This window comes from Schistocerca serialis, unplaced genomic scaffold (genome assembly GCF_023864345.2).
Source record: "Schistocerca serialis cubense isolate TAMUIC-IGC-003099 unplaced genomic scaffold, iqSchSeri2.2 HiC_scaffold_1451, whole genome shotgun sequence".
Taxonomy (NCBI): Eukaryota; Metazoa; Arthropoda; class Insecta; order Orthoptera; family Acrididae; genus Schistocerca; species Schistocerca serialis.
In genome coordinates, this window is record NW_026047682.1 from 937,382 (window position 1) to 963,568 (window position 26,187).

The window sequence follows — 26,187 nt, forward strand, 5'->3', positions numbered from 1 at the left end:
CGTCTACAGAGACGCAAAAGTGTACTTTTTGAAAGTGATGTATATTTCCACTACTGGATGCATGTCTCACGCGATTGAGTATAATTCCCTGAGAGATGGTAGTTTGTTCTGTAAGAGCAGCAAGTGAGGTGTGTGGGAGAGAAATGACTTTAGGTGGATCTTCAATTGTCTTTATTTGAAGGTGAGCTGGCAAGACGGCTGCAGATGGTGTGAGCATGATGTGGTGTGAGTACTGCTACCAGTGTGACATTACAGTTAAACACGAAAAGTACTTGTGCGGTGCACGCAAAGAACTGAATTAAGTGGGAAGTGAAGATACATTCTAAGTGAACAGCTTATATGGCAGTAATTTGAGTATGGCGCAGTTCGCAGTGATGTAATGTAGCAACATAGACACTGCTAGCAAATAGTTTGCAGTAATTAGGTAATGTAGCGGACTGGTGGGAAGAAGTCACGTTATTGCGGCTGGGCGACGTGTTACACAACAACCGCTATTCTCGGATTTGTTTCTCGGAAGAGATTGGGTGTTTACGTTTCGAAATACAGGCGGTTGTGAGAGACGTCGGCTGTATGCTTGTAAGCTGTTTGAATATTGTATGTGGGACGAGAAACGCAAGACAGAGAGGGAGAGAGAAGTGAAGTTTATGAATGATGGAGTATTTGTCAATTGTTACTGAGCTTTTGCAGAAATTGCTTGTGAAATGTTTTACAGAGTGAATTCTCAAAAGGAAGGTTTGTCACGTTTGTTTACAGATATCTCCTGTTGCAGTAGTTGTGGTGTTACTGGTGAAATTGTGTGGACTGCAAAAGGTACAAATGAATAGAGAAAGCGATCTTTTTTCAATTTTTTATTTTAATATCATGTACAATGAAGTACATGATGACATTTCCTCTAGTGGTACGTATTAACGCTGTGTTAGCATCTCTACGAGATGGTGTTGGTTTTGCTGCCTGGCGTAGTCCAGGGGGGTGTCCGCATCTTCATCCGTCTTCCCCCTGTCGGCTCCGGCCTGCAGCAACGCAGCCGCCGCTTCTGCGTGGCCATTCCGTGCCGCCCAGTGCAGCGGCGTCCGCCACCACTGATCCCTGGCGTTGGGGTCGGACGCCGCAGAGAGCAGCAGCCGCACCACAGCCGCGTGGCCTCTCAGTGCAGCCCAGTGCAGGGCGGTCTCTCCGTCCACGTCCCTTGCCCCCACGTCCGCCCCAGCCGCCAGCAATAGCCGCACCTCCTCCACCGCCCCTTTCTTAGCCGCCTCTCTCAGTTTCCTGCTTCGCTCTGCCCCAGAAAGGCTCCTGCACAAAACATCGACACTCTTACTCTCTACTATCGAGACACACACACCAAATGAAAGAAACTGTAACAGCCACAAAACTGTCGCAACAATTCGGAATACACTTCTTCCGAGCGACAAGTCACAAATCTAGAAATCTCGCTTCTGCGATACGGGTTAACCAGCGTAGACAGATCCACAGCACTAGCCCATAATCAAAAACTTCAGCCATCTCCCATTAAAAATAGGTGCACTCCATCTCCTAACAAATTCATTTGGTTTTCCTCATAATTCACTCCACAGATCCGCCTCCTTTCACCTCGGCATGCAGTTGCTACCCAATCCTTCATCTACATTCAAACACACCCCTAAAACTACCTTCTCTGCGTACCAATTCCTTCTTTCACTTACGAAGAAAACACTAGAAACTGAACGCATCTATCTGTAAGTACTGAAATACAATTTCCTCACCAGACAGCCAAGTCATTCAGACCAGTAACACGGAAATTTTCTGAAATACCGACAAAAAATATAAAAGTCACTGCTTCGTACACAATAAGTTGGTCGACATCTTTAAAATACAACAAGGGCACCAGGTCGACTCTCCCTGACACACACACACACACACACACACACACACACACACACACACACACACACACACACACACCTACACAGTCCTCCTTAGGCATTTTCCACTTCTTGTCAATAATTTGTTAAACATTCATATTTCCTTTTGCCTGCTTTATTTGCTGAATTTTTATAGTTTCTTCTTTTAACAGTTGAACTCAGTATCTCCTGCATTAACCAAGGATTTCTATTTGGCCCTGTTTTTACCTATTTGATCTTTTCCTACTTTCTCTGAAAGCTACCGATTCGTCCCCCAAAACTTTATTCTTTGTTTGTCATTGTCCTAGTTTGTTATTGTGTGTGCTGTTAGTCCATTGCTTCCTTTCTCACTTTTTTCGTTGTAACATAACCTGTTGTGTTTGCATCATAAACATTTCCCCACTTCTTACCTTTCCAAGTCTTGCATCTCATCCTGGCGTTCTATTGTTTTCTCCTTTGTTTCACGTTCTCTATGGAGCATACTGCTTTTGGTATCAGCATGTGCTGCATAATTAATACTATTATCCTGGATACCAAGTATACAATTCGACACTATCGATGTTTTCAGTGTGCATGTACCACATGTAGGTGTGTGTCATCTTATATTGAGCGTTTTTAAAATTTTCTTTACTTGTAAGTATGTACTTCCTGCGCCAAATTACGCGTTATTACCCGCATGACTTGTATGCACGAAAATTGAAAAATTTCTGTTTGTTGCCTGCTCCTGATATAATTTCAACACTAAATCTCTGTGTCTTCCATGACTGCCAGTCGAAATGGGCGTGCTTCTGTTGCCTGCCTGAGGTGCAGGAGGGTTTTAAACGTTCAATGGATTCCAGAGTCGATATCTGCAGCTGATTATCTTGGTCAATCAAAGCAGGAAGTACTTTAATCTCTATACAGGAGGGAATCAACATCTACATGGTTACTCTGCAATCCACACTGAAGTTCCTGGCAGAGGGTTCAATGAACCATTTTCATACTACTGCTCAACCATTCCACTGTCATATGCCGCGTGGGAAAAAGAACACCTCAATCTTTCCATTGGAGCTCTGATTTCTCTTATTTTATTATGTTGATTATTTCGCCCTACATAGGTGGATGTCAACAAAATCTTTTCCATCGGAAGAGAAAACTGGCAATTTAAATTTCGTAAACAGATCTCGCCGCAAAGAAAACCGCCTTTGTTTTAGTGACTGCCACACCAACTCGCGTATCACATCAGTGACACACTCACCCATATTGCGCGATAACACTAAACGAACTGCCCTTCTTTGCACTTTTTAGCTGTCCTCCGCCAATCGTACCTGGTAAGGATCCCACACCGCGCAGCAATATTCCACCAGAGGACATACAAGTGTAATGTAGGCTCTCTTTGGTAGGTTTGTCGCATCTTCTAAGTTTCTGCCAACAAAGCGCAGTCTTTGTTTCGCCTTTCCCACAATATTATCTATGTGGTCATTACAATTTAAGTTGCTCGTAATTGTAATCCCTAGGTATTTAGTCGAATTGACAGCCCTTAAATTTGTGCGATTTATCGTGTACCCAAAATTTAGCGCATTTCTCTTAGGACCCATGTCGATGACCCCCCACTTTTCTTTGTTTGGTGCCAATTGCCACTTCCCGCATCATAAAGAAAATCACCCGTGAGGCTTTATTCCGCTCAGCTCGTGTAGCCCCGTCCCCTTTTGTCTACAGGAAAGTTTATTTCCAGATGTGACGAGGAGTCCCCTGGCAGGTACATCACGTACACTATGCACGCATTCAAAAATCAACTTATGATTCATTCAGAAATCAACTTAGAATGTGATCAAAAATGTTCAAAAAGCGACAAGGATGAGCTTCAAACTCTTTTGAATAATCGATAGACCAATGTGCTCTAGATGCTAGGTGCTTTGTGAAACAAGGTTATTTTTCCTCAACACTACAAATTTGCGCCCCCCCCCCCCCCCCCTCGCCGCCGAAATTGCCGCCTGGTTCAGATAGTCCGGTTTGCTGCGTACAGAACCAACAGCGACATTCCTGTTTCCAGAAGCAGGAGAAGGTACTACTCAGACGCGACTCAACTGCGCATGCCCGTGATTCCGCTCGTAACTGCTTAAATGAATCTGATGTAAACAGTTGTGACGTCACGCTGATTGGAGGTAATTTGTTGTTACGAAGCACTGCATTGTCTTCCTACAGCCTTTCACACATTTTGCTATTAGCAGACGCTTGTATGAGCACCGTGTGTTTTTTGTTTACATATGAAGCATTTCCTTTGGAATTTAAATTTCATTCCCTCGTTCATATTTTGTTGCTGCAGTCAGCAGTAGCGGGATACAGTAATGTCCTTTGTTAGAGTATCGGTTATTACCAGTCAAAATGACAAAAAATTAACTGAAAACTAAATCAATGAAAAACTCCAGGGATTCTAGAAAATTCCCCTGTTTTTCCCGGTTTTCTTGCGGATGAAAAAATTCCTGGGGCTATCCCGGATCTTCCGGCCGTATACACCATGTAATAGTCTCTTGTTAGGAATGGTATCAAAACCCTTCTGGAAATCTAGGAATATGGAATCGATCTTAGATCCCTTGTCGAGAGCACTCATTACTTCATGGGAATAAATAGCGAGCTGTGTTGCACAATAACGATATTTTCTGAATCCGTGTTGGTTATGTATCAATAAGTCACTTTCTTCAAGAAGAGTCATAATGTTCGAGTTCAGTATATTCTCCAAAATCCTACTGCAAATTGAGGTCAGTAATATGTGTCTGTAATTAAATAGGTTACTCCTATTTCCTTTCTTGAGTATTAGTGTGACCTGTGCTACTTTCCAGTCTTTAGGAACAGACCTTCTGTCAAGTGAACGGTTGTATATGATTGCTAAGAAAGGCACTATTGTGTCTGCATACTCTGAAAGGAACCTAATTCGTATTCCATCTGGACCAGAAGACTTGCCTTTCTTAAGTGATTTGAGTTGCTTCACAACACCTAACATATGTACTTTTATGTCACTCATGGTAACAGCTGTTCTGGTTTCGAATTCTTGAATATTTACTTTGCCTTTTTTCGTGAAGGAATTTAGGAAAACTGTATTTAGTAACTCCGCTGTAGTGGCACCATCATTGTGGAAACTCTGCTGTTGGTTATGTATATATATATATATTTTCAGTAGGACCAACTATCTTTGCCCACGTCGGTTGCTCTTTTCTAAAAATAAAAGTTAACTATACCATGGAATTAGGCAAAACTTCTCCTCGGTGAATCAAATCCACTACTCATCACACCTGGTGACCATCATCCATCAGTTGCAGGAGTTTGTTTAAGAGTCACGAGCCATACAGTGCTGTACGCATCTCCACTCAGCCACACCCACTGCATTTCTCACTTCTCGAGAGCAGATACCTCAACCATTAGACCAGCTGAGTGCGTTTGCTAGCGTAGATGGAATTACCATTGTCGACGATGTTTTTTACCCATGATTTGCTAACACTACCACCAGAGGTTCTCATGTACATCCTCTGCAGTAGGGTAACATCCACCGATTCGATTTCCTTTTGCTACTCTTCCCACAAGTCCCCCGGGATAAACTCTAGTGGAAGTGTCGATGAGACACTGAGTCAGAAGTGGAGGTGTGCTCAGGCAGCCTACTGGTCAAGGAGACTGCCTGCAATAAGCAGCAAATCTGGGTTCCTGTTACAGTGCGGCACAGATTTCCAATAGTCACTACAGATGTAACTGACCAGGGAACCATTTAAGGAATATTCGAATTACATTTTAAGACATACCCAAAACAAGCTGTATCCTCATTCCAGTACTAAATGACTTTTTGTCATTACTTCTATTTCTGTTTACCTTATTTTCGCCATTTCTTCCTGAGTGTCTTCAATAACTTATATCTACAACCATTCACATAAGTTTTGTTTGGAATTGTGTGAAAAATCCCGTTTCCACACCCAATTAATTCAGAATCAATTTGTAAGACACACAAACATCACTCAAAACAAAATCTAGATTCAACACATCAATATATAAAGAATCTTTGGGAATGGGTATGATTTGTATGGGACACTTCCTACGTAACTACAGTTGAGTGACTCTGAACTGAACGTAATTCTCACTGCAAATACAGAGAACGAGAAATCTTCTGCATATGTGCTCAATCTTCAAAATATCATAGCCAAAAAAGTGAGAAAGGAGTAATGTTTAATGGCAACTGTAACCTCTATCCGAAAACTGAAGGAATCTGTATTTTATTTTATTTACTATATCGGCTGGTTAATGCCAAAATAAGCAGTACTGTGAGGGTAAGACTTGGGCACGTGTGGCAACACAACTCACCGGAAGCGAGAGACGGCTGCGTCATCGGGTGGAGGGGTGTGTCGGGCAGATGTGGGAGGCGCAGCTGCAGCAGGAGTCCGGCTGTGGCCGCTGTGGGGTTGACTGTCAGAGTTGGGGGTGGACCCGCCCCCTGTGGCGGTCGGCGAGCTGCACAGAGAAACACTGTGTGGGTGGGTGCGTTCACACAGGGGCTCATTGCAGGCGGTACAGCTGAGGGACTGTCCACCGGGGCAACGGAACACACAGTGCCAACAACACCAGCCTGTCACTTAACGTGACTGTGCCACCAATTAACTGGTCTTTTTCTGCACTACTTCTGCTATATTCCCCACTGGCGTAGCTTAAGATGCAAAACAACAAATTGTTCAAAATGAAGCACAAACCAAATCCCAAACATAAGGGCCAAGAATTTTGCTGCCCTGACAGAACAACTATCAGACAGAATTTAGAAGCAGTTAAAGTCAACTGGCCGCTACTTTTGGTTGTGAGGTAATTTGAAAACTGATATGGATGCTGAATTATATCACTGGAAGGGGAGAGAGAGAGAGAGAGAGAGAGAGAGAGAGAGAGAGAGAGAGAAAAACAAACTGATAAGTTGGGCTATCAACTTACTGTTGAAACTATACGGTCATGGATATGCAGCCGCTGTTTGATGTGAAGCCCGAGGGAATGACGAAGATGGACAAGAATTACAAGAGCTATGCTATAAAAGTTATCAAGAGTATATTCAAAATCTGCATTTGAGAAAAGCAAATAGAACTGTATATATGCATGTAATGTCTCCACAATTCGATTTATTGAAAAGGCAGCAGTGGTGATGTGCTTCTTGAACAACAATTTTCGTGTTAAGCAGTTTGCAGTAGAGACAACCATTAAAAGAAAAAATGGATTAGGCCGTGTATGCAATTTTATCTGATGGACAATGGTTCCAACTTGTGAAGTAACCTGTAGTCTATTGAATATGGATTTAAAAACAGTTGAAAAGGAAATAAATAGACTTGTATCGAGTAAATGTATCTAAGAGACAGAGGCAACAAATGATAGCTGGATGAAAACGTCACATCAATACTGACGTTGTGGGAGATATGTCGTACACCTGTAGGTGGACAGCGAATATAATCTGCTGTATCCCAGTAGCAGGAAAACTCATAGGATTCCGTGGACGACCTCTGGTAACGCCACAGGGAACTTCAAACACGACAGGGGGGGGCAGAGATTTCCTGTCTGTTTTGTAAAAGGGAATGCACGGAAAATATTCAGGGCGATAGCTGAACAGAGACGAGAAGGAAATGTGATTGTAAGGCACAGCATTGAGTGTGACAATGTTACTGTGCTGGCTGCATTATTCTCTTCTTGTTTGCCCCCAGTGTGCATGACTAGCCCCAGCGCTCATAGCTCCTGCTTTACTGGATATCTCAGGGAGTCATACCCTGCTCTTTGGGGCCAGTCACTTAGGGGTAGCGTCTTTTTTAGTAATCAGGAAAATCCTCAGTCCCGGGTTTGAACCTCACAGTCGCTTAAATTTTGAATAAGAATCATCAGCATTGGTGTCTGAAGACTTCCAGCATCAGGTGTCACCCTCTTTCAGCCAACAGCCTTTCCAAAGAGGGCGGAGGGGCCGACAGAGGTTCAGGGCACTCTCTTTCTCTTGAAGTCGGAAACTGGTCCTTAATGAGGAAGAATTGGCAATGATCAACAACGTGAGGATACAGAAGCCAATGTAAACCATTGCATAAAGTTACATAACGTCCGTTAATGAGGCATGTGATTCAATAAGTCTGTGCTGTACAGACTCTCCATTGGCAAGACTAGTCCCCCATTCAAACCTCCAGGCGAGGAGGCACAAGGGGGAGGTGACCATGGGAAAAAAGTTGAGTAATCAACAAAAGGACAACGTTCTACGAGTCGTGATGTGGAAAGTAAGGAATTTGTATGTGGTTGGGAAGCTAGAAAATAAGAAAAGGGAAATGCTGAGGACGTATCTAGCTGTAGTGGGTGTCAGTGACGCGGAAAGGAAAGAAAAGGGAAGGAAAGGATTTCTGGTCACATGAGAATAGGGTAGTAGCAATAGCAGTAGGATTCAGTATCAATAGAAAGGCAGGGCAGAAAGCGAGTATAAATATTTTCTCGTGAGAATCGAAAGCAAACCAACAACATGCATAGTTCAGCTATACATGATGACGTCACAAGTTGAAGGTGAAGAGAGAGAAAAAGTATGAGGATACTGAACAGGTAATTTGGTAGGTATGTAATAGTCATGGAGGGATTGAAATGTAATGGTAGGGGAAGGAGTAGAAGAAAGGGTTACACGAGAATATGTACTTGATAATAGGAATAGGAGAGAAGAAAGGCTAGTTAAGCTCTACAGTAAATTTATTCTAGTAATAGCTGGTATAGTCTATTCAAGAATCTTGAGACAAGGGGGTATACTTGGAAAAGGACCGAAATATGGGAGGTTTAAAGTCACACTATATTATTGTCAGTCTAACATTTTGAAATCAGATATTGGACTGTAAAGCATACCCAGGAGTAGATATAGAGTCATAACAATTTAGCAGTGATGAAGAGTAGGCTGAATTTTATGAGACTCGTCAGGAGCCATCGATGGACAAAGAAGTGGAATACAGTAGTACTAAGGAAAGAAGAGATGAGATTTATGTTCTCTGAGGCTACAGATACTGCAATAATAAGCAGCTCAATAGGTAGTTCAGTCGAAGAGGAATAGATATCTTCAACAACAACAGTAACAGAAGTTGGAAGGAAAAACGTCGGTACAAAGAAGCTAACTGCGAAGAAACTATGGAAAACATAAGAAATCCTTCAGTTGATCAATCAAAGAAAGAAGTTCAAAAATATTCAGGAAAATTCAGTAATAGAGAAATATGTCACTTAAGGATGAAATGAATAGAAGTGCAGAGAAGCTAAGGTGAATTGGCTGCACAAAAAATGTGAAAAAATCAAAGAGGAAATGATTCTTGGGACAACTGACGCAGCATATAGAAAAGTCAAAGCAATCTTCCACAAAATTAGAGGCAAGCGTGGTAACATTAAGAGCACAATGGGAATTCGAGTGTTAAATACAGAGGCGAGATCGGATAGTTGGAAAGAGTACACTGAAGGCCTCGCTGATTGGAACAACTTGTCCGATGGCGTGACAGAAGAACAAGCAGGAGTCGGTATGGAAAATAATGGTGATCAGAATCAGATTTTAAAAGTGCTTTGGAAAATTTAATGGAAAGATTGAAGAGTGGAATTAAAATTCAGGGTGAAATGATATAAGATTTGCTGATGACTGACTCCCTCAGTGACAATGAAGAAGAATTACAGGGTTTGCTGAATGGAACGGACAGTCGAATGAGTACAGAATATGGAATCAGAGTAAATCAGAGAAAGGCGAAATTGGTAAGAAGCAGAAGAAGTGTAAACAATGAGAGACTTAGCATCGTGACCGACGACCAGTAAGTAGATGACGTTAAGGTGCTATGCAATGTAGGCAGCAAAGAAACCCACGACGAACAAAGCAAGGACGACGTCAAATTCACAGTAGCACTGCCAAAAAGGGAATCGTGCTTACCTGGCTTCTGCTGGTGGCTCACCGAGCATTCTGCTGACTTCAATGACTTCTTGCGGGTACTCGAGCACAGCGTCCGCCCAGCCCCGCGTGGCCATCACCTGCAGGTGGTCCTTTATGAAGGCGACGGCAGCCCTGGTGGCGTCCGGGCACGAGTGCCTCACTGCCGTGACGGCCGTCGCCGCTGCGGTCTCGACGGCCAACTGCGACATCAGCTGCCGCTCGCAGGCAGCCTTCAGGGCCGACAAGCCGTACTTCTCGGCCGCCGCCAGCAGCTGGGGGGCCGTGTCGGGCAGCTGGGGGGCCTGCAGGGTATACGCGTAGGCGACCAGGAGCTTCAGCACCGGCCCCTCCACGTCGTTGATGCTCACCTGGCCGCAGCTGGCCTCCAGCATCTCGTGCGCGAACATCGCTGCGAACACGGGGCTCGCGGCTGCCAACACGGCCCTGTGAGCCGCCACCCTCGTCTCGCCCGCCACTAATGTCACCAGGGCGTCTTCACCCCCGTCTACCAGGGCGGCCAGGGCCTCGGTTGTGGTGTTCTGAACCTCTGTAACTGCCGACATGGTGGGTGGTCCTGAAACACAGTACCACTGAGCAGCCCTCACACTGCACCCTCAACACTTGTACGAGGCGCATGCATACCTGTATGAAACAACAGCTGTTAAAGTGTTGTACACCCTAAATCAATTGCAACGTCACCAGTTTCCTTCAAATGACAAGGGTCCGTACTGCTTCGTGATCACCTAAGGTTTTTAACTACCAGCGCGGTGCTACGATAGACTGCTTTCACCTTCTAAAAATGTTATCGCTCTCAGTCAAAAGATGGTTTATTTATGTCATAGCAAAAAAATGGCAAAACAACAAACTTGTTTCAGCACTAAAGTTACAAGACTTATATTTAAATCCAAGCTCGTGGCACCTCTGAGAAAAATTTTCTTCCTCCTTATCTCAGGTTCCTCAGATCCGTGACACCTGATCAGAAGCAATGTACATGTAATGCAGAAATCAGTTTCCTCGGTGAATTTCTCAGGGTAGGCACGATTAAACTTGACCGGCCATGGTGGCCGAGCGGTTCTAGTCGCTTCCATCCGGAACCGCGCGCATGCTACGGTCGCAGGTTAGAATCCCGCCTCGGGCATCGATGTGTGTGATGTCCTTAGCTTAGTTAGGTTTAAGTAGTTCTAGGTTCTATTGGACTGATGACCTCTGATGTTAAGTCCCATGGTCCTCAGAGCCATTTGAACAGTTTTGAACCACTGTAAGAGTCTAAATTCATTGGTATCTTTAACTCTCCTTTGAATAGATCGATATCTGCATCTTCTTTCTTCAGAAAAAGATGCAGCGGCCACCTACATTGTAAAGAATGCTGCATAATACAATCATAAATCACGTCGCCATTTTATCCGAATGTTGCAAGCTATGGTGTACCCAGGTATTTCCAGGTTGAGCAGTTTAGGAATTAAACTCGTTACCTCCATTTCCAGAACGTGTGTTGTGGAACTTTCCCACAAATATATATTTGTATCTCCTTTTGGCGTGGACGTGTTTATATAGCATCTTTGCCCCACAGAACGTTCGTATAGTTATTAGGTGACAGATACGTCATGGTTAAACCAAAGTAAGCTCTATCACAGCTCCGACATCACTCTTGACTCTCCTGGTCGTATGAGGGGCAAACGACGGAGTCAGTGAAATAGTTCCACACCCTACAGTGTAAACTGGTTTCGTAAATTCAGACAAGTGGGTTTCGCGAGAACGGCGTCGTGCCGAATGAGCATCTCCATTCCACCAGCGAAAGACGTCTTCCGGACCGTTACGGTGCCAGGAGAGCGCCTAAGAATTCGTCCCAAGGCTTCTGTCACGGCAGCCCGACGTGGATGGAGACGCCGAGGCAGTGCTGTACAGAGCATAGCGCCGGAGGTCAGCGCAGGGTCGCAGGCCAACACGTACACTGCAGGCTTCTGGAAGCCACCCGACCAACCCAAGTCTTCCTTCCCCATCCCTCCTTAGTTGTACATTTGTTTCCGTTTTATATCGCTTTGTGGTTTTTTGTTTTTTTCCCCTCCCCATTCCAAGTATGCACTCAGTGTTATAGGCTCAAAACTTTGGACACTGGCGTTGTAATCGCATAATGAACGACTTTTTACTGTTGTTTACAGGTATTGTTACCGCATTTTCCTACATCCAAGTGCTGCTGCATGTCAAACGAAGTGGTAAAAACTGTAAAGCCGTTTACATTTCCATACGGTCTTCGAGCATCGACATGTTCCTCATCTAAGAAACAGACGTCATTGTCTTATAAATCTTTAATGTATCCTCAGATCAGTGGTGTAGTATTCTACTTTATTGTGACACTCGCAATGCGACAGTAGTTTACACTGAGCTTCCGCAGCGCCTTTCACTCAAACGGTTTTCTAGATAATCACAAATTTGCCAAGATACTGAGCGGGATCGTGTCTGAATTATTAGTAGACAGATAGCCATGGTCCCGATCACCTTCAGCATATTTTGGAGACACAATCTTCGTACGTGTTTGCGCCAAGTAACCGGCAGAGAAACGTGCGTGAAATGCAAGTAGTGGACTGGGTATGCAGGAAGCGGCGGTGATACACTCTGGGCTCTCATTCGGGAGGACAGTGGTTCGACCACACAGCGTGCAGTGGTCTGCAGACAGAGGGCGAATGAGTGGATGTGGCTGCTTGTCATTTGTGTCTTCTGCACCGGTTTTCCGTTTGCTGTCCACCCACACAGGTTTTTCTTCATAGAGTCTCTCTCAATAGGAGTGCCGTGCTGGTGCCCTAGAAGAGGCATGACCTTTAAGGTAGCCCTACCGGTCTTCATTACCGAATGTTCCACAAATTGCAACAGGTATTTAGCTGTCGGTGTGTCGTTTCCCAGGAAAACCGTGAGGAAGTGGTCTCATTTCGTCCATCATTAAAGTTGTTTACAAGCTTTCCAATGAGTACGATGTGCATTAAACTACTTTTCAATATTTATATAATTTCCAATGGTGGTGATGTTTCCTTCTACAGTGTAATTTCCGTGTGTGGGTCACACAAGTTAGAAACGATTTCACGGTGCCATCAATTTGGAATCTTTACAGTCGCCTCATCAGTATGAATTGCAGTCTTCTTTATTCTTTTTCCATCCAAATTCGAAATTAATCAACCTTCTTGAAGGTTTTTATTAATGAGTAAACATTTGGCTGAGCTTTTGATATTAGTAGATAACTTTCTTCCACCCCTCAGAGGCGTTTTCGATGTGATGGGGCCTTCCACTGTAATTCCACATGTCTGATGGCATCTGGTCTTTTTATCAACCAACTGGTCCAGAAAGTCAAATAATCGACGAAACTCTAGTTTTTCAGACAGTATTTTCTGAATAGACAGCCAACCATTATCCAATATTTCTAAGATAATATATCGTACTCTGGATACATTGTTAGATGACAATGTCTTTCTTCGTTTTTCTTCCACGTCGTTGATTAACATGAAAATTGCAACTCGTAATCTCTGGTTCAGGAAACAAATTTCCAGCTGATTGGAATGGACATTCGCAACTTCCAGAGTCATGAGAGAAGGTTCGATCCGAGCACATTAATCTCATTTGTTAAGTAATAGTAAATATTAGGACTATATAGTATGTCTCAAATAGTGAGGTGCATTCTGACTCCTGTCATGTACGCAATTGTCTTTGATGATTCAAACAAACTGTTAGTGGTTAAATTATGCTCAGTGCAAAATTCTGCCGGACAGCTTCCCCTTTCATTCCCTTACTTCAGTTCTTTTCTCCTCCAACTTTTCTTCCGCTTCGTATTCCGACTATCGATTTCGAGTGCCCCATCTCAAGTTTTCATCTTGTTTAACTTCTTCTTCTTTCGTGTATTCAACACAAAAGGCATGCTAGGAACCAGTGTACCATAAGGCACTTTAGATAAGAGTCCAGTTGTCTCTGCTATACTCCATGTCTTCCATGTTAAAATATTTGCATCAGGAAAAGCTTCAAGGCCACCATAATCACAATGATTGCCCCACACAACTGCAAGTGTGAGCCATGTACTCCCTCCAAATAGAGCTTGTACATCACACGTGAAATTTAGTTTAAGTCCACGAAAAACATTTGGACCTCCAATCAGTTGTTGTTTATTCAACTGACCAGCCAAGTCAATATCAATTGCCTTCAAAGATCTGTACACAGGAACGCTGCGTCGCCAGCGACGACGCCATGCACGTCGCAGAGGCATTGCTGTGGCACGTTGATACAAGTAAACGTAGCAAGCCAACGCCCAGCGATACCCAGTGCTATGCTACCGCACTCTTCGACGTTCGCAGAGCGAATGACGCTCCGTGCTGCGACGCAGCGCCAGAGCGCGCAGCTTATCGCTACGTCACTTCCGCTGATAATCTTGATTTTTGCCCGCTGCGAGCCTAGTAATACTAGGGCCCGCTGCGAGCCTAGTAATACTAGGGCTCGCAGCTCCAAGCGCTCTCTCTCGCACACTCAAGGCCACACGCCACACGCGGTCACGTGTGTACAGATCTTTGAAGTCAATTGATATTGACTTGGCTGGTCAGTTCAATAAACAACAACTGATTGGAGGTCCAAATGTTTTTCGTGGACTTAAACTAAATTTCACGTGTGATGTACAAGCTCTATTTGGAGGGAGTACATGGCTCACACTTGCAGTTGTGTGGTAGCAATCATTGTGATTATGGTGGCCTTGAAGCTTTTCCTGATGCAAATATTTTAACATGGAAGACATGGAGTATAGCAGAGACAACTGGACTCTTATCTAAAGTGCCTTATGGTACACTGGTTCCTAGCATGCCTTTTGTGTTGAATACACGAAAGAAGAAGAAGTTGCCTCTGCGACGTGCATGGCGTCGTCGCTGGCGACGCAGCGTTCCTGTGTACAGATCTTTGAAGGCAATTGATATTGACTTGGCTGGTCAGTTCAATAAACAACAACTGATTGGAGGTCCAAATGTTTTTCGTGGACTTAAACTAAATTTCACGTGTGATGTACAAGCTCTATTTGGAGGGAGTACATGGCTCACACTTGCAGTTGTGTGGGGCAATCATTGTGATTATGGTGGCCTTGAAGCTTTTCCTGATGCAAATATTTTAACATGGAAGACATGGAGTATAGCAGAGACAACTGGACTCTTATCTAAAGTGCCTTATGGTACACTGGTTCCTAGCATGCCTTTTGTGTTGAATGCACGAAAGAAGAAGAAGTTAAATGCCGATCACCAGTTATTTTTATTTTACAATTTCCATTGACAACTTTAGCCCATATAAACAAGTACTCATCGGCATTTAACTTCTTCTTCTTTCGTGTATTCAACACAAAAGGCATGCTAGGAACCAGTGTACCATAAGGCACTTTAGATAAGAGTCCAGTTGTCTCTGCTATACTCCATGTCTTCCATGTTAAAATATTTGCATCAGGAAAAGCTTCAAGGCCACCATAATCACAATGATTGCCCCACACAACTGCAAGTGTGAGCCATGTACTCCCTCCAAATAGAGCTTGTACATCACACGTGAAATTTAGTTTAAGTCCACGAAAAACATTTGGACCTCCAATCAGTTGTTGTTTATTGAACTGACCAGCCAAGTCAATATCAATTGCCTTCAAAGATCTGTACACAGGAACGCTGCGTCGCCAGCGACGACGCCATGCACGTCGCAGAGGCATTGCTGTGGCACGTTGATACAAGCGGGACTTAGCGCGCTTCGCTCTTCGCTTCGCTACGCGCGTGACGCAAGTCACGTGACCGCGTGTGGCGTGTGGCCTTGAGTGTGCGAGAGAGAGCGCTTGGAGCTGCGAGCCCTAGTATTACTAGGCTCGCAGCGGGCAAAAATCAAGATTATCAGCGGAAGTGACGTAGCGATAAGCTGCGCGCTCTGGCGCTGCGTCGCAGCACGGAGCGTCATTCGCTCTGCGAACGTCGAGGAGTGCGGAAGCATAGCACTGGGTATCGCTGGGCGTTGGCTTGCTACGTTTACTTGTATCAACGTGCCACAGCAATGCCTCTGCGACGTGCATGGCGTCGTCGCTGGCGACGCAGCGTTCCTGTGTACAGATCTTTGAAGTCAACTGATATTGACTTGGCTGGTCAGTTCAATAAACAACAACTGATTGGAGGTCCAAATGTTTTTCGTGGACTTAAACTAAATTTCACGTGTGATGTACAAGCTCTATTTGGAGGGAGTACATGGCTCACACTTGCAGTTGTGTGGGGCAATCATTGTGATTATGGTGGCCTTGAAGCTTTTCCTGATGCAAATATTTTAACATGGAAGACATGGAGTATAGCAGAGACAACTGGACTCTTATCTAAAGTGCCTTATGGTACACTGGTTCCTAGCATGCCTTTTGTGTTGAATACCGTGAGGTTCCTGCGTCATTCGCTCGCAGCTCCAAGCGCTCTCTCTCGCACACTCAAGGCCACACGCCACACGCGGTCACGTGACTTGCGTCACGCGCGTAGCGAAGCGAAGAGCGAAGCGAAGAGCGAAGCGCGCTAAGTCCCGCTCAAGGTCACGCGCCTAGCACACAACCAAGAGAGGACAATTAAGATAGCTATATGTGAAATATGTTTTTTTTTAAAAAAAAATCAAGGGATAGAAAGGACTGGTATTCGGATAGGAGAAACTTTATTGTCTGTAATATAACATACAATCACCAGTTATTTTTATTTTACAATTTCCATTGCCAACTTTAGCCCATATAAACAAGTACTCATCGGCATTTAACTTCTTCTTCTTTCGTGTATTCAACACAAAAGGCATGCTAGGAACCAGTGTACCATAAGGCACTTTAGATAAGAGTCCAGTTGTCTCTGCTATACTCCATGTCTTCCATGTTAAAATATTTGCATCAGGAAAAGCTTCAAGGCCACCATAATCACAATGATTGCCCCACACAACTGCAAGTGTGAGCCATGTACTCCCTCCAAATAGAGCTTGTACATCACACGTGAAATTTAGTTTAAGTCCACGAAAAACATTTGGACCTCCAATCAGTTGTTGTTTATTGAACTGACCAGCCAAGTCAATATCAATTGCCTTCAAAGATCTGTACACAGGAACGCTGCGTCGCCAGCGACGACGCCATGCACGTCGCAGAGGCATTGCTGTGGCACGTTGATACAAGTACATCACACGTGAAATTTAGTTTAAGTCCACGAAAAACATTTGGACCTCCAATCAGTTGTTGTTTATTGAACTGACCAGCCAAGTCAATATCAATTGCCTTCAAAGATCTGTACACAGGAACGCTGCGTCGCCAGCGACGACGCCATGCACGTCGCAGAGGCATTGCTGTGGCACGTTGATACAAGTACATCACACGTGAAATTTAGTTTAAGTCCACGAAAAACATTTGGACCTCCAATCAGTTGTTGTTTATTGAACTGACCAGCCAAGTCAATATCAATTGCCTTCAAAGATCTGTACACAGGAACGCTGCGTCGCCAGCGACGACGCCATGCACGTCGCAGAGGCATTGCTGTGGCACGTTGATACAAGCGCGTGTATATATTTTACTTAGCTCCGAGCGGGATAAAATCAAGATTGCGCAACTTCCGCCTGTGTATTTCTTACGCGAATTGCGCTGCTGATAAGATTGCTGGCATTAAAATCAAGCTGTGCTACCTAGTACAGTGCAGCAGCGAGGGGCCTAGTATTACGAGGCCCTCGCTGCACTACATTCTTTTTTAGGGCTTTAGGACATTAGGGTAAGTGATTAATTAACCTCAATGTATTAAAAACCTCAAAGTCCTCCGCAGACGCACAGCCGCAGGCCATCCTAGAAAATGGCCCATTAAACAAGTGCTCATCGGCATTTAACTTCTTCTTCTTTCGTGTATTCAACACAAAAGGCATGCTAGGAACCAGTGTACCATAAGGCACTTTAGATAAGAGTCCAGTTGTCTCTGCTATACTCCATGTCTTCCATGTTAAAATATTTGCATCAGGAAAAGCTTCAAGGCCACCATAATCACAATGATTGCCCCACACAACTGCAAGTGTGAGCCATGTACTCCCTCCAAATAGAGCTTGTACATCACACGTGAAATTTAGTTTAAGTCCACGAAAAACATTTGGACCTCCAATCAGTTGTTGTTTATTGAACTGAACAGCAAAGTCAATATCAATTGCCTTCAAAGATCTGTACACAGGAACGCTGCGTCGCCAGCGACGACGCCATGCACGTCGCAGAGGCATTGCTGTGGCACGTTGATACAAGTAAACGTAGCGCGCTTCGCTCTTCGCTTCGCTACGCGCGTGACGCAAGTCACGTGACCGCGTGTGGCGTGTGGCCTTGAGTGTGCGAGAGAGAGCGCTTGGAGCTGCGAGCCCTAGTATTACTAGGCTCGCAGCGGGCAAAAATCAAGATTATCAGCGGAAGTGACGTAGCGATAAGCTGCGCGCTCTGGCGCTGCGTCGCAGCACGGAGCGTCATTCGCTCTGCGAACGTCGAGGAGTGCGGAAGCATAGCACTGGGTATCGCTGGGCGTTGGCTTGCTACGTTTACTTGTATCAACGTGCCACAGCAATGCCTCTGCGACGTGCATGGCGTCGTCGCTGGCGACGCAGCGTTCCTGTGTACAGATCTTTGAAGGCAATTGATATTGACTTGGCTGGTCAGTTCAATAAACAACAACTGATTGGAGGTCCAAATGTTTTTCGTGGACTTAAACTAAATTTCACGTGTGATGTACAAGCTCTATTTGGAGGGAGTACATGGCTCTGCTATACTCCATGTCTTCCATGTTAAAATATTTGCATCAGGAAAAGCTTCAAGGCCACCATAATCACAATGATTGCCCCACACAACTGCAAGTGTGAGCCATGTACTCCCTCCAAATAGAGCTTGTACATCACACGTGAAATTTAGTTTAAGTCCACGAAAAACATTTGGACCTCCAATCAGTTGTTGTTTATTGAACTGACCAGCCAAGTCAATATCAATTGCCTTCAAAGATCTGTACACAGGAACGCTGCGTCGCCAGCGACGACGCCATGCCCAGCGATACCCAGTGCTATGCTTCCGCACTCCTCGACGTTCGCAGAGCGAATGACGCTCCGTGCTGCGACGCAGCGCCAGAGCGCGCAGCTTATCGCTACGTCACTTCCGCTGATAATCTTGATTTTTGCCCGCTGCGAGCCTAGTAATACTAGGGCTCGCAGCTCCAAGCGCTCTCTCTCGCACACTCAAGGCCACACGCCACACGCGGTCACGTGACTTGCGTCACGCGCGTAGCGAAGCGAAGAGCGATCTTTGAAGGCAATTGATATTGACTTGGCTGGGCAGTTCAATAAACAACAACTGATTGGAGGTCCAAATGTTTTTCGTGGACTTAAACTAAATTTCACGTGTGATGTACAAGCTCTATTTGGAGGGAGTACATGGCTCACACTTGCAGTTGTGTGGGGCAATCATTGTGATTATGGTGGCCTTGAAGCTTTTCCTGATGCAAATATTTTAACATCGAAGACATGGAGTATAGCAGAGACAACTGGACTCTTATCTAAAGTGCCTTATGGTACACTGGTTCCTAGCATGCCTTTTGTGTTGAATACACGAAAGAAGAAGAAGTTAAATGCCGATGAGTACTTGTTTATATGGGCTAAAGTTGGCAATGGAAATTGTAAAATAAAAATAACTGGTGATTGTATGTTATATTACAAGTAAACGTAGCAAGCCAACGCCCAGCGATACCCAGTGCTATGCTTCCGCACTCCTCGACGTTCGCAGAGCGAATGACGCTCCGTGCTGCGACGCAGCGCCAGAGCGCGCAGCTTATCGCTACGTCACTTCCGCTGATAATCTTGATTTTTGCCCGCTGCGAGCCTAGTAATACTAGGGCTCGCAGCTCCAAGCGCTCTCTCTCGCACACTCAAGGCCACACGCCACACGCGGTCACGTGACTTGCACTGACAACATGAGCGGGACTTAGCGCGCTTCGCTACGCGCGTGACGCAAGTCACGTGACCGCGTGTGGCGTGTGGCCTTGAGTGTGCGAGAGAGAGCGCTTGGAGCTGCGAGCCCTAGTATTACTAGGCTCGCAGCGGGCAAAAATCAAGATTATCAGCGGAAGTGACGTAGCGATAAGCTGCGCGCTCTGGCGCTGCGTCGCAGCACGGAGCGTCATTCGCTCTGCGAACGTCGAGGAGTGCGGAAGCATAGCACTGGGTATCGCTGGGCGTTGGCTTGCTACGTTTACTTGTATCAACGTGCCACAGCAATGCCTCTGCGACGTGCATGGCGTCCTCGCTGGCGACGCAGCGTTCCTGTGTACAGATCTTTGAAGGCAATTGATATTGACTTGGCTGGTCAGTTCAATAAACAACAACTGATTGGAGGTCCGCGCGTGACGCAAGTCACGTGACCGCGTGTGGCGTGTGGCCTTGAGTGTGCGAGAGAGAGCGCTTGGAGCTGCGAGCCCTAGTATTACTAGGCTCGCAGCGGGCAAAAATCAAGATTATCAGCGGAAGTGACGTAGCGATAAGCTGCGCGCTCTGGCGCTGCGTCGCAGCACGGAGCGTCATTCGCTCTGCGAACGTCGAGGAGTGCGGAAGCATAGCACTGGGTATCGCTGGGCGTTGGCTTGCTACGTTTACTTGTATCAACGTGCCACAGCAATGCCTCTGCGACGTGCATGGCGTCGTCGCTGGCGACGCAGCGTTCCTGTGTACAGATCTTTGAAGGCAATTGATATTGACTTGGCTGGTCAGTTCAATAAACAGCAACTGATTGGAGGTCCAAATGTTTTTCGTGGACTTAAACTAAATTTCACGTGTGATGTACAAGCTCTATTTGGAGGGAGTACATGGCTCACACTTGCAGTTGTGTGGGGCAATCATTGTGATTATGGTGGCCTTGAAGCTTTTCCTGATGCAAATATTTTAACATGGAAGACATGGAGTATAGCAGAGACAACTGGACTCTTATCTAAAGTGCCTTATGGTACACTGGTTCCTAGCATGCCTTTTGTGTTGAATACACGAAAGAAGAAGAAGTTAAATGCCGATGAGTACTTGTTTATATGGGCTAAAGTTGGCAATGGAAATTGTAAAATAAAAATAACTGGTGATTGTATGTTATATTGCAGTTGTGTGGGGCAATCATTGTGATTATGGTGGCCTTGAAGCTTTTCCTGATGCAAATATTTTAACATGGAAGACATGGAGTATAGCAGAGACAACTGGACTCTTATCTAAAGTGCCTTATGGTACACTGGTTCCTAGCATGCCTTTTGTGTTGAATACACGAAAGAAGAAGAAGTTAAATGCCGATGAGTACTTGTTTATATGGGCTAAAGTTGGCAATGGAAATTGTAAAATAAAAATAACTGGTGATTGTATGTTATATTACACCCTGAGAAGGAGACCTCACTTACCGTGAGGCCATTTTCTAGGATGGCCTGCGGCTGTGCGTCTGAGGAGGACTTTGAGGTTTTTAATACATTGAGGTTAATTAATCACTTACCCTAATGTCCTAAAGCCCTAAAAAAGAATGTAGTGCAGCGAGGGCCTCGTAATACTAGGCCCCTCGCTGCTGCACTGTACTAGGTAGCACAGCTTGATTTTAATGCCAGCAATCTTATCAGCAGCGCAATTCGCGTAAGAAATACATAGGCGGAAGTTGCGCAATCTTGATTTTATCCCGCTCGGAGCTAAGTAAAATATATACACGCGCTCCAGCGGCTAAGTCGGACGTAACGTTACATGCCCACCCACCAGCCCCGCTACAACATCCACCCTAATAAGACTTATCGCTACGTCACTTCCGCTGATAATCTTGATTTTTGCCCGCTGCGAGCCTAGTAATACTAGGGCTCGCAGCTCCAAGCGCTCTCTCTCGCACACTCAAGGCCACACGCCACACGCCGTCACGTGACTTGCGTCACGCGCGTAGCGAAGCTAAGAGCGAAGCGCGCTAAGTCCCGCTCAAGGTCACGCGCCTAGCACACAACCAAGAGAGGACAATTAAGATAGCTATATGTGAAATATGTTTTTATTAAAAAAAAAATCAAGGGATAGAAAGGACTGATTTTAATGCCAGCAATCTTATCAGCAGCGCAATTCGCGCAAGAAATACACAGGCGGAAGTTGCGCAATCTTGATTTTATCCCGCTCGGAGCTAAGTAAAATATATACACGCGCTCCAGCGGCTAAGTCGGACGTAACGTTACATGCCCACCCACCAGCCCCGCTACAACATCCACCCTAATAAGACTCTTCTTCTTTCGTGTATTCAACACAAAAGGCATGCTAGGAACCAGTGTACCATAAGGCACTTTAGATAAGAGTCCAGTTGTCTCTGCTATACTCCATGTCTTCCATGTTAAAATATTTGCATCAGGAAAAGCTTCAAGGCCACCATAATCACAATGATTGCCCCACACAACTGCAAGTGTGAGCCATGTACTCCCTCCAAATAGAGCTTGTACATCACATGTGAAATTTAGTTTAAGTCCACGAAAAACATTTGGACCTCCAATCAGTTGTTGTTTATTGAACTGACCAGCCAAGTCAATATCAATTGCCTTCAAAGATCTGTACACAGGAACGCTGCGTCGCCAGCGACGACGCCATGCACGTCGCAGAGGCATTGCTGTGGCACGTTGATACAAGTAAACGTAGCAAGCCAACGCCCAGCGATACCCAGTGCTATGCTTCCGCACTCCTCGACGTTCGCAGAGCGAATGACGCTCCGTGCTGCGACGCAGCGCCAGAGCGCGCAGCTTATCGCTACGTCACTTCCGCTGATAATCTTGATTTTTGCCCGCTGCGAGCCTAGTAATACTAGGGCTCGCAGCTCCAAGCGCTCTCTCTCGCACACTCAAGGCCACACGCCACACGCGGTCACGTGACTTGCGTCACGCGCGTAGCGAAGCGAAGAGCGAAGCGCGCTAAGTCCGTTAGGGATAGAAAGGACTGGTATTCGGATAGGAGAAACTTTATTGTCTGTAATATAACATACAATCACCAGTTATTTTTATTTTACAATTTCCATTGCCAACTTTAGCCCATATAAACAAGTACTCATCGGCATTTAACTTCTTCTTCTTTCGTGTATTCAACACAAAAGGCATGCTAGGAACCAGTGTACCATAAGGCACTTTAGATAAGAGTCCAGTTGTCTCTGCTATACTCCATGTCTTCCATGTTAAAATATTTGCATCAGGAAAAGCTTCAAGGCCACCATAATCACAATGATTGCCCCACACAACTGCAAGTGTGAGCCATGTACTCCCTCCAAATAGAGCTTGTACATCACACGTGAAATTTAGTTTAAGTCCACGAAAAACATTTGGACCTCCAATCAGTTGTTGTTTATTGAACTGACCAGCCAAGTCAATATCAATTGCCTTCAAAGATCTGAGGCCATTTTCTAGGATGGCCTGCGGCTGTGCGTCTGAGGAGGACTTTGAGGTTTTTAATACATTGAGGTTAATTAATCACTTACCCTAATGTCCTAAAGCCCTAAAAAAGAATGTAGTGCAGCGAGGGCCTTCAATAAAGTTGGCCCCTCGCTGCTGCACTGTACTAGGTAGCACAGCTTGATTTTAATGCCAGCAATCTTATCAGCAGCGCAATTCGCGTAAGAAATACACAGGCGGAAGTTGCGCAATCTTGATTTTATCCCGCTCGGAGCTAAGTAAAATATATACACGCGCTCCAGCGGCTAAGTCGGACGTAACGTTACATGCCCACCCACCAGCCCCGCTACAACATCCACCCTAATAAGACTTATTTAAGATACTTATTTAACTATTTTAATCACCCTGAGAAGGAGACCTCACTTACCGTGAGGCCATTTTCTAGGATGGCCTGCGGCTGTGCGTCTGAGGAGGACTTTGAGGTTTTTAATACATTGAGGTTAATTAATCACTTACCCTAATGTCCTAAAGCCCTAAAAAAGAATGTAGTGCAGCGAGGGCCTCGTAATACTAGGCCCCTCGCTGCTGCGCCACAGCAATGCCTCTGCGACGTGCATGGCGTCGTCGCTGGCGACGCAGCGTTCCTGTGTACAGATCTTTGAAGCCAATTGATATTGACTTGGCTGGTCAGTTCAATAAACAACAACTGATTGGAGGTCCAAATGTTTTTCGTGGACTTAAACTAAATTTCACGTGTGATGTACAAGCTCTATTTGGAGGGAGTACATGGCTCACACTTGCAGTTGTGTGGGGCAATCATTGTGATTATGGTGGCCTTGAAGCTTTTCCTGATGCAAATATTTTAACATGGAAGACATGGAGTATAGCAGAGACAACTGGACTCTTATCTAAAGTGCCTTATTGTACACTGGTTCCTAGCATGCCTTTTGTGTTGAATACACGAAAGAAGAAGAAGTTAAATGCCGATGAGCACTTATCAGCGGAAGTGACGTAGCGATAAGCTGCGCGCTCTGGCGCTGCGTCGCAGCACGGAGCGTCATTCGCTCTGCGAACGTCGAGGAGTGCGGAAGCATAGCACTGGGTATCGCTGGGCGTTGGCTTGCTACGTTTATTTGTATCAACGTGCCACCGCAATGCCTCTGCGACGTGCATGGCGTCGTCGCTGGCGACGCAGCGTTCCTGTGTACAGATCTTTGAAGGCAATTGATATTGACTTGGCTGGTCAGTTCAATAAACAACAACTGATTGGAGGTCCAAATGTTTTTCGTGGACTTAAACTAAATTTCACGTGTGATGTACAAGCTCTATTTGGAGGGAGTACATGGCTCACACTTGCAGTTGTGTGGGGCAATCATTGTGATTATGGTGGCCTTGAAGCTTTTCCTGATGCAAATATTTTAACATGGAAGACATGGAGTATAGCAGAGACAACTGGACTCTTATCTAAAGTGCCTTATGGTACACTGGTTCCTAGCATGCCTTTTGTGTTGAATACACGAAAGAAGAAGAAGTTAAATGCCGATGAGTACTTGTTTATATGGGCTAAAGTTGGCAATGGAAATTGTAAAATAAAAATAACTGGTGATTGTTTACTTGTATCAACGTGCCACAGCAATGCCTCTGCGACGTGCATGGCGTCGTCGCTGGCGACGCAGCGTTCCTGTGTACAGATCTTTGAAGGCAATTGATATTGACTTGGCTGGTCAGTTCAATAAACAACAACTGATTGGAGGTCCAAATGTTTTTCGTGGACTTAAACTAAATTTCACGTGTGATGTACAAGCTCTATTTGGAGGGAGTACATGGCTCACACTTGCAGTTGTGTGGGGCAATCATTGTGATTATGGTGGCCTTGAAGCTTTTCCTGATGCAAATATTTTAACATGGAAGACATGGAGTATAGCAGAGACAACTGGACTCTTATCTAAAGTGCCTTATTGTACACTGGTTCCTAGCATGCCTTTTGTGTTGAATACACGAAAGAAGAAGAAGTTAAATGCCGATGAGCACTTATCAGCGGAAGTGACGTAGCGATAAGCTGCGCGCTCTGGCGCTGCGTCGCAGCACGGAGCGTCATTCGCTCTGCGAACGTCGAGGAGTGCGGAAGCATAGCACTGGGTATCGCTGGGCGTTGGCTTGCTACGTTTATTTGTATCAACGTGCCACCGCAATGCCTCTGCGACGTGCATGGCGTCGTCGCTGGCGACGCAGCGTTCCTGTGTACAGATCTTTGAAGGCAATTGATATTGACTTGGCTGGTCAGTTCAATAAACAACAACTGATTGGAGGTCCAAATGTTTTTCGTGGACTTAAACTAAATTTCACGTGTGATGTACAAGCTCTATTTGGAGGGAGTACATGGCTCACACTTGCAGTTGTGTGGGGCAATCATTGTGATTATGGTGGCCTTGAAGCTTTTCCTGATGCAAATATTTTAACATGGAAGACATGGAGTATAGCAGAGACAACTGGACTCTTATCTAAAGTGCCTTATGGTACACTGGTTCCTAGCATGCCTTTTGTGTTGAATACACGAAAGAAGAAGAAGTTAAATGCCGATGAGTACTTGTTTATATGGGCTAAAGTTGGCAATGGAAATTGTAAAATAAAAATAACTGGTGATTGTTTACTTGTATCAACGTGCCACAGCAATGCCTCTGCGACGTGCATGGCGTCGTCGCTGGCGACGCAGCGTTCCTGTGTACAGATCTTTGAAGGCAATTGATATTGACTTGGCTGGTCAGTTCAATAAACAACAACTGATTGGAGGTCCAAATGTTTTTCGTGGACTTAAACTAAATTTCACGTGTGATGTACAAGCTCTATTTGGAGGGAGTACATGGCTCACACTTGCAGTTGTGTGGGGCAATCATTGTGATTATGGTGGCCTTGAAGCTTTTCCTGATGCAAATATTTTAACATGGAAGACATGGAGTATAGCAGAGACAACTGGACTCTTATCTAAAGTGCCTTATTGTACACTGGTTCC

The 26,187-nt window shown here is 45.1% G+C and overlaps 1 protein-coding gene across 3 annotated transcripts in view; it reads right to left on the reverse strand.

The window, feature by feature from the left end:
• Positions 1–886: 886 nt before the first annotated feature.
• Positions 887–26,187, reverse strand: part of LOC126443330 (TD and POZ domain-containing protein 1-like) — a 69,583-nt gene continuing 44,282 nt past the window's right edge. For 2 of the 3 annotated variants that reach the window (XM_050090924.1, XM_050090923.1), the window contains exons 2-4: positions 9,778–10,351; positions 6,204–6,350; positions 887–1,293 (exon numbers count right to left, since the gene is read on the reverse strand). In XM_050090924.1, coding sequence (XP_049946881.1) covers positions 906–1,293; positions 6,204–6,350; positions 9,778–10,340 — 1,098 coding nt within the window. In that variant the 5' untranslated portion in view covers positions 10,341–10,351 and the 3' untranslated portion in view covers positions 887–905. Of the gene's footprint in view, positions 1,294–6,203; positions 6,351–9,777; positions 12,085–26,187 lie in introns of those variants that run through there. The other variant, XM_050090922.1, reaches the window with a different exon arrangement.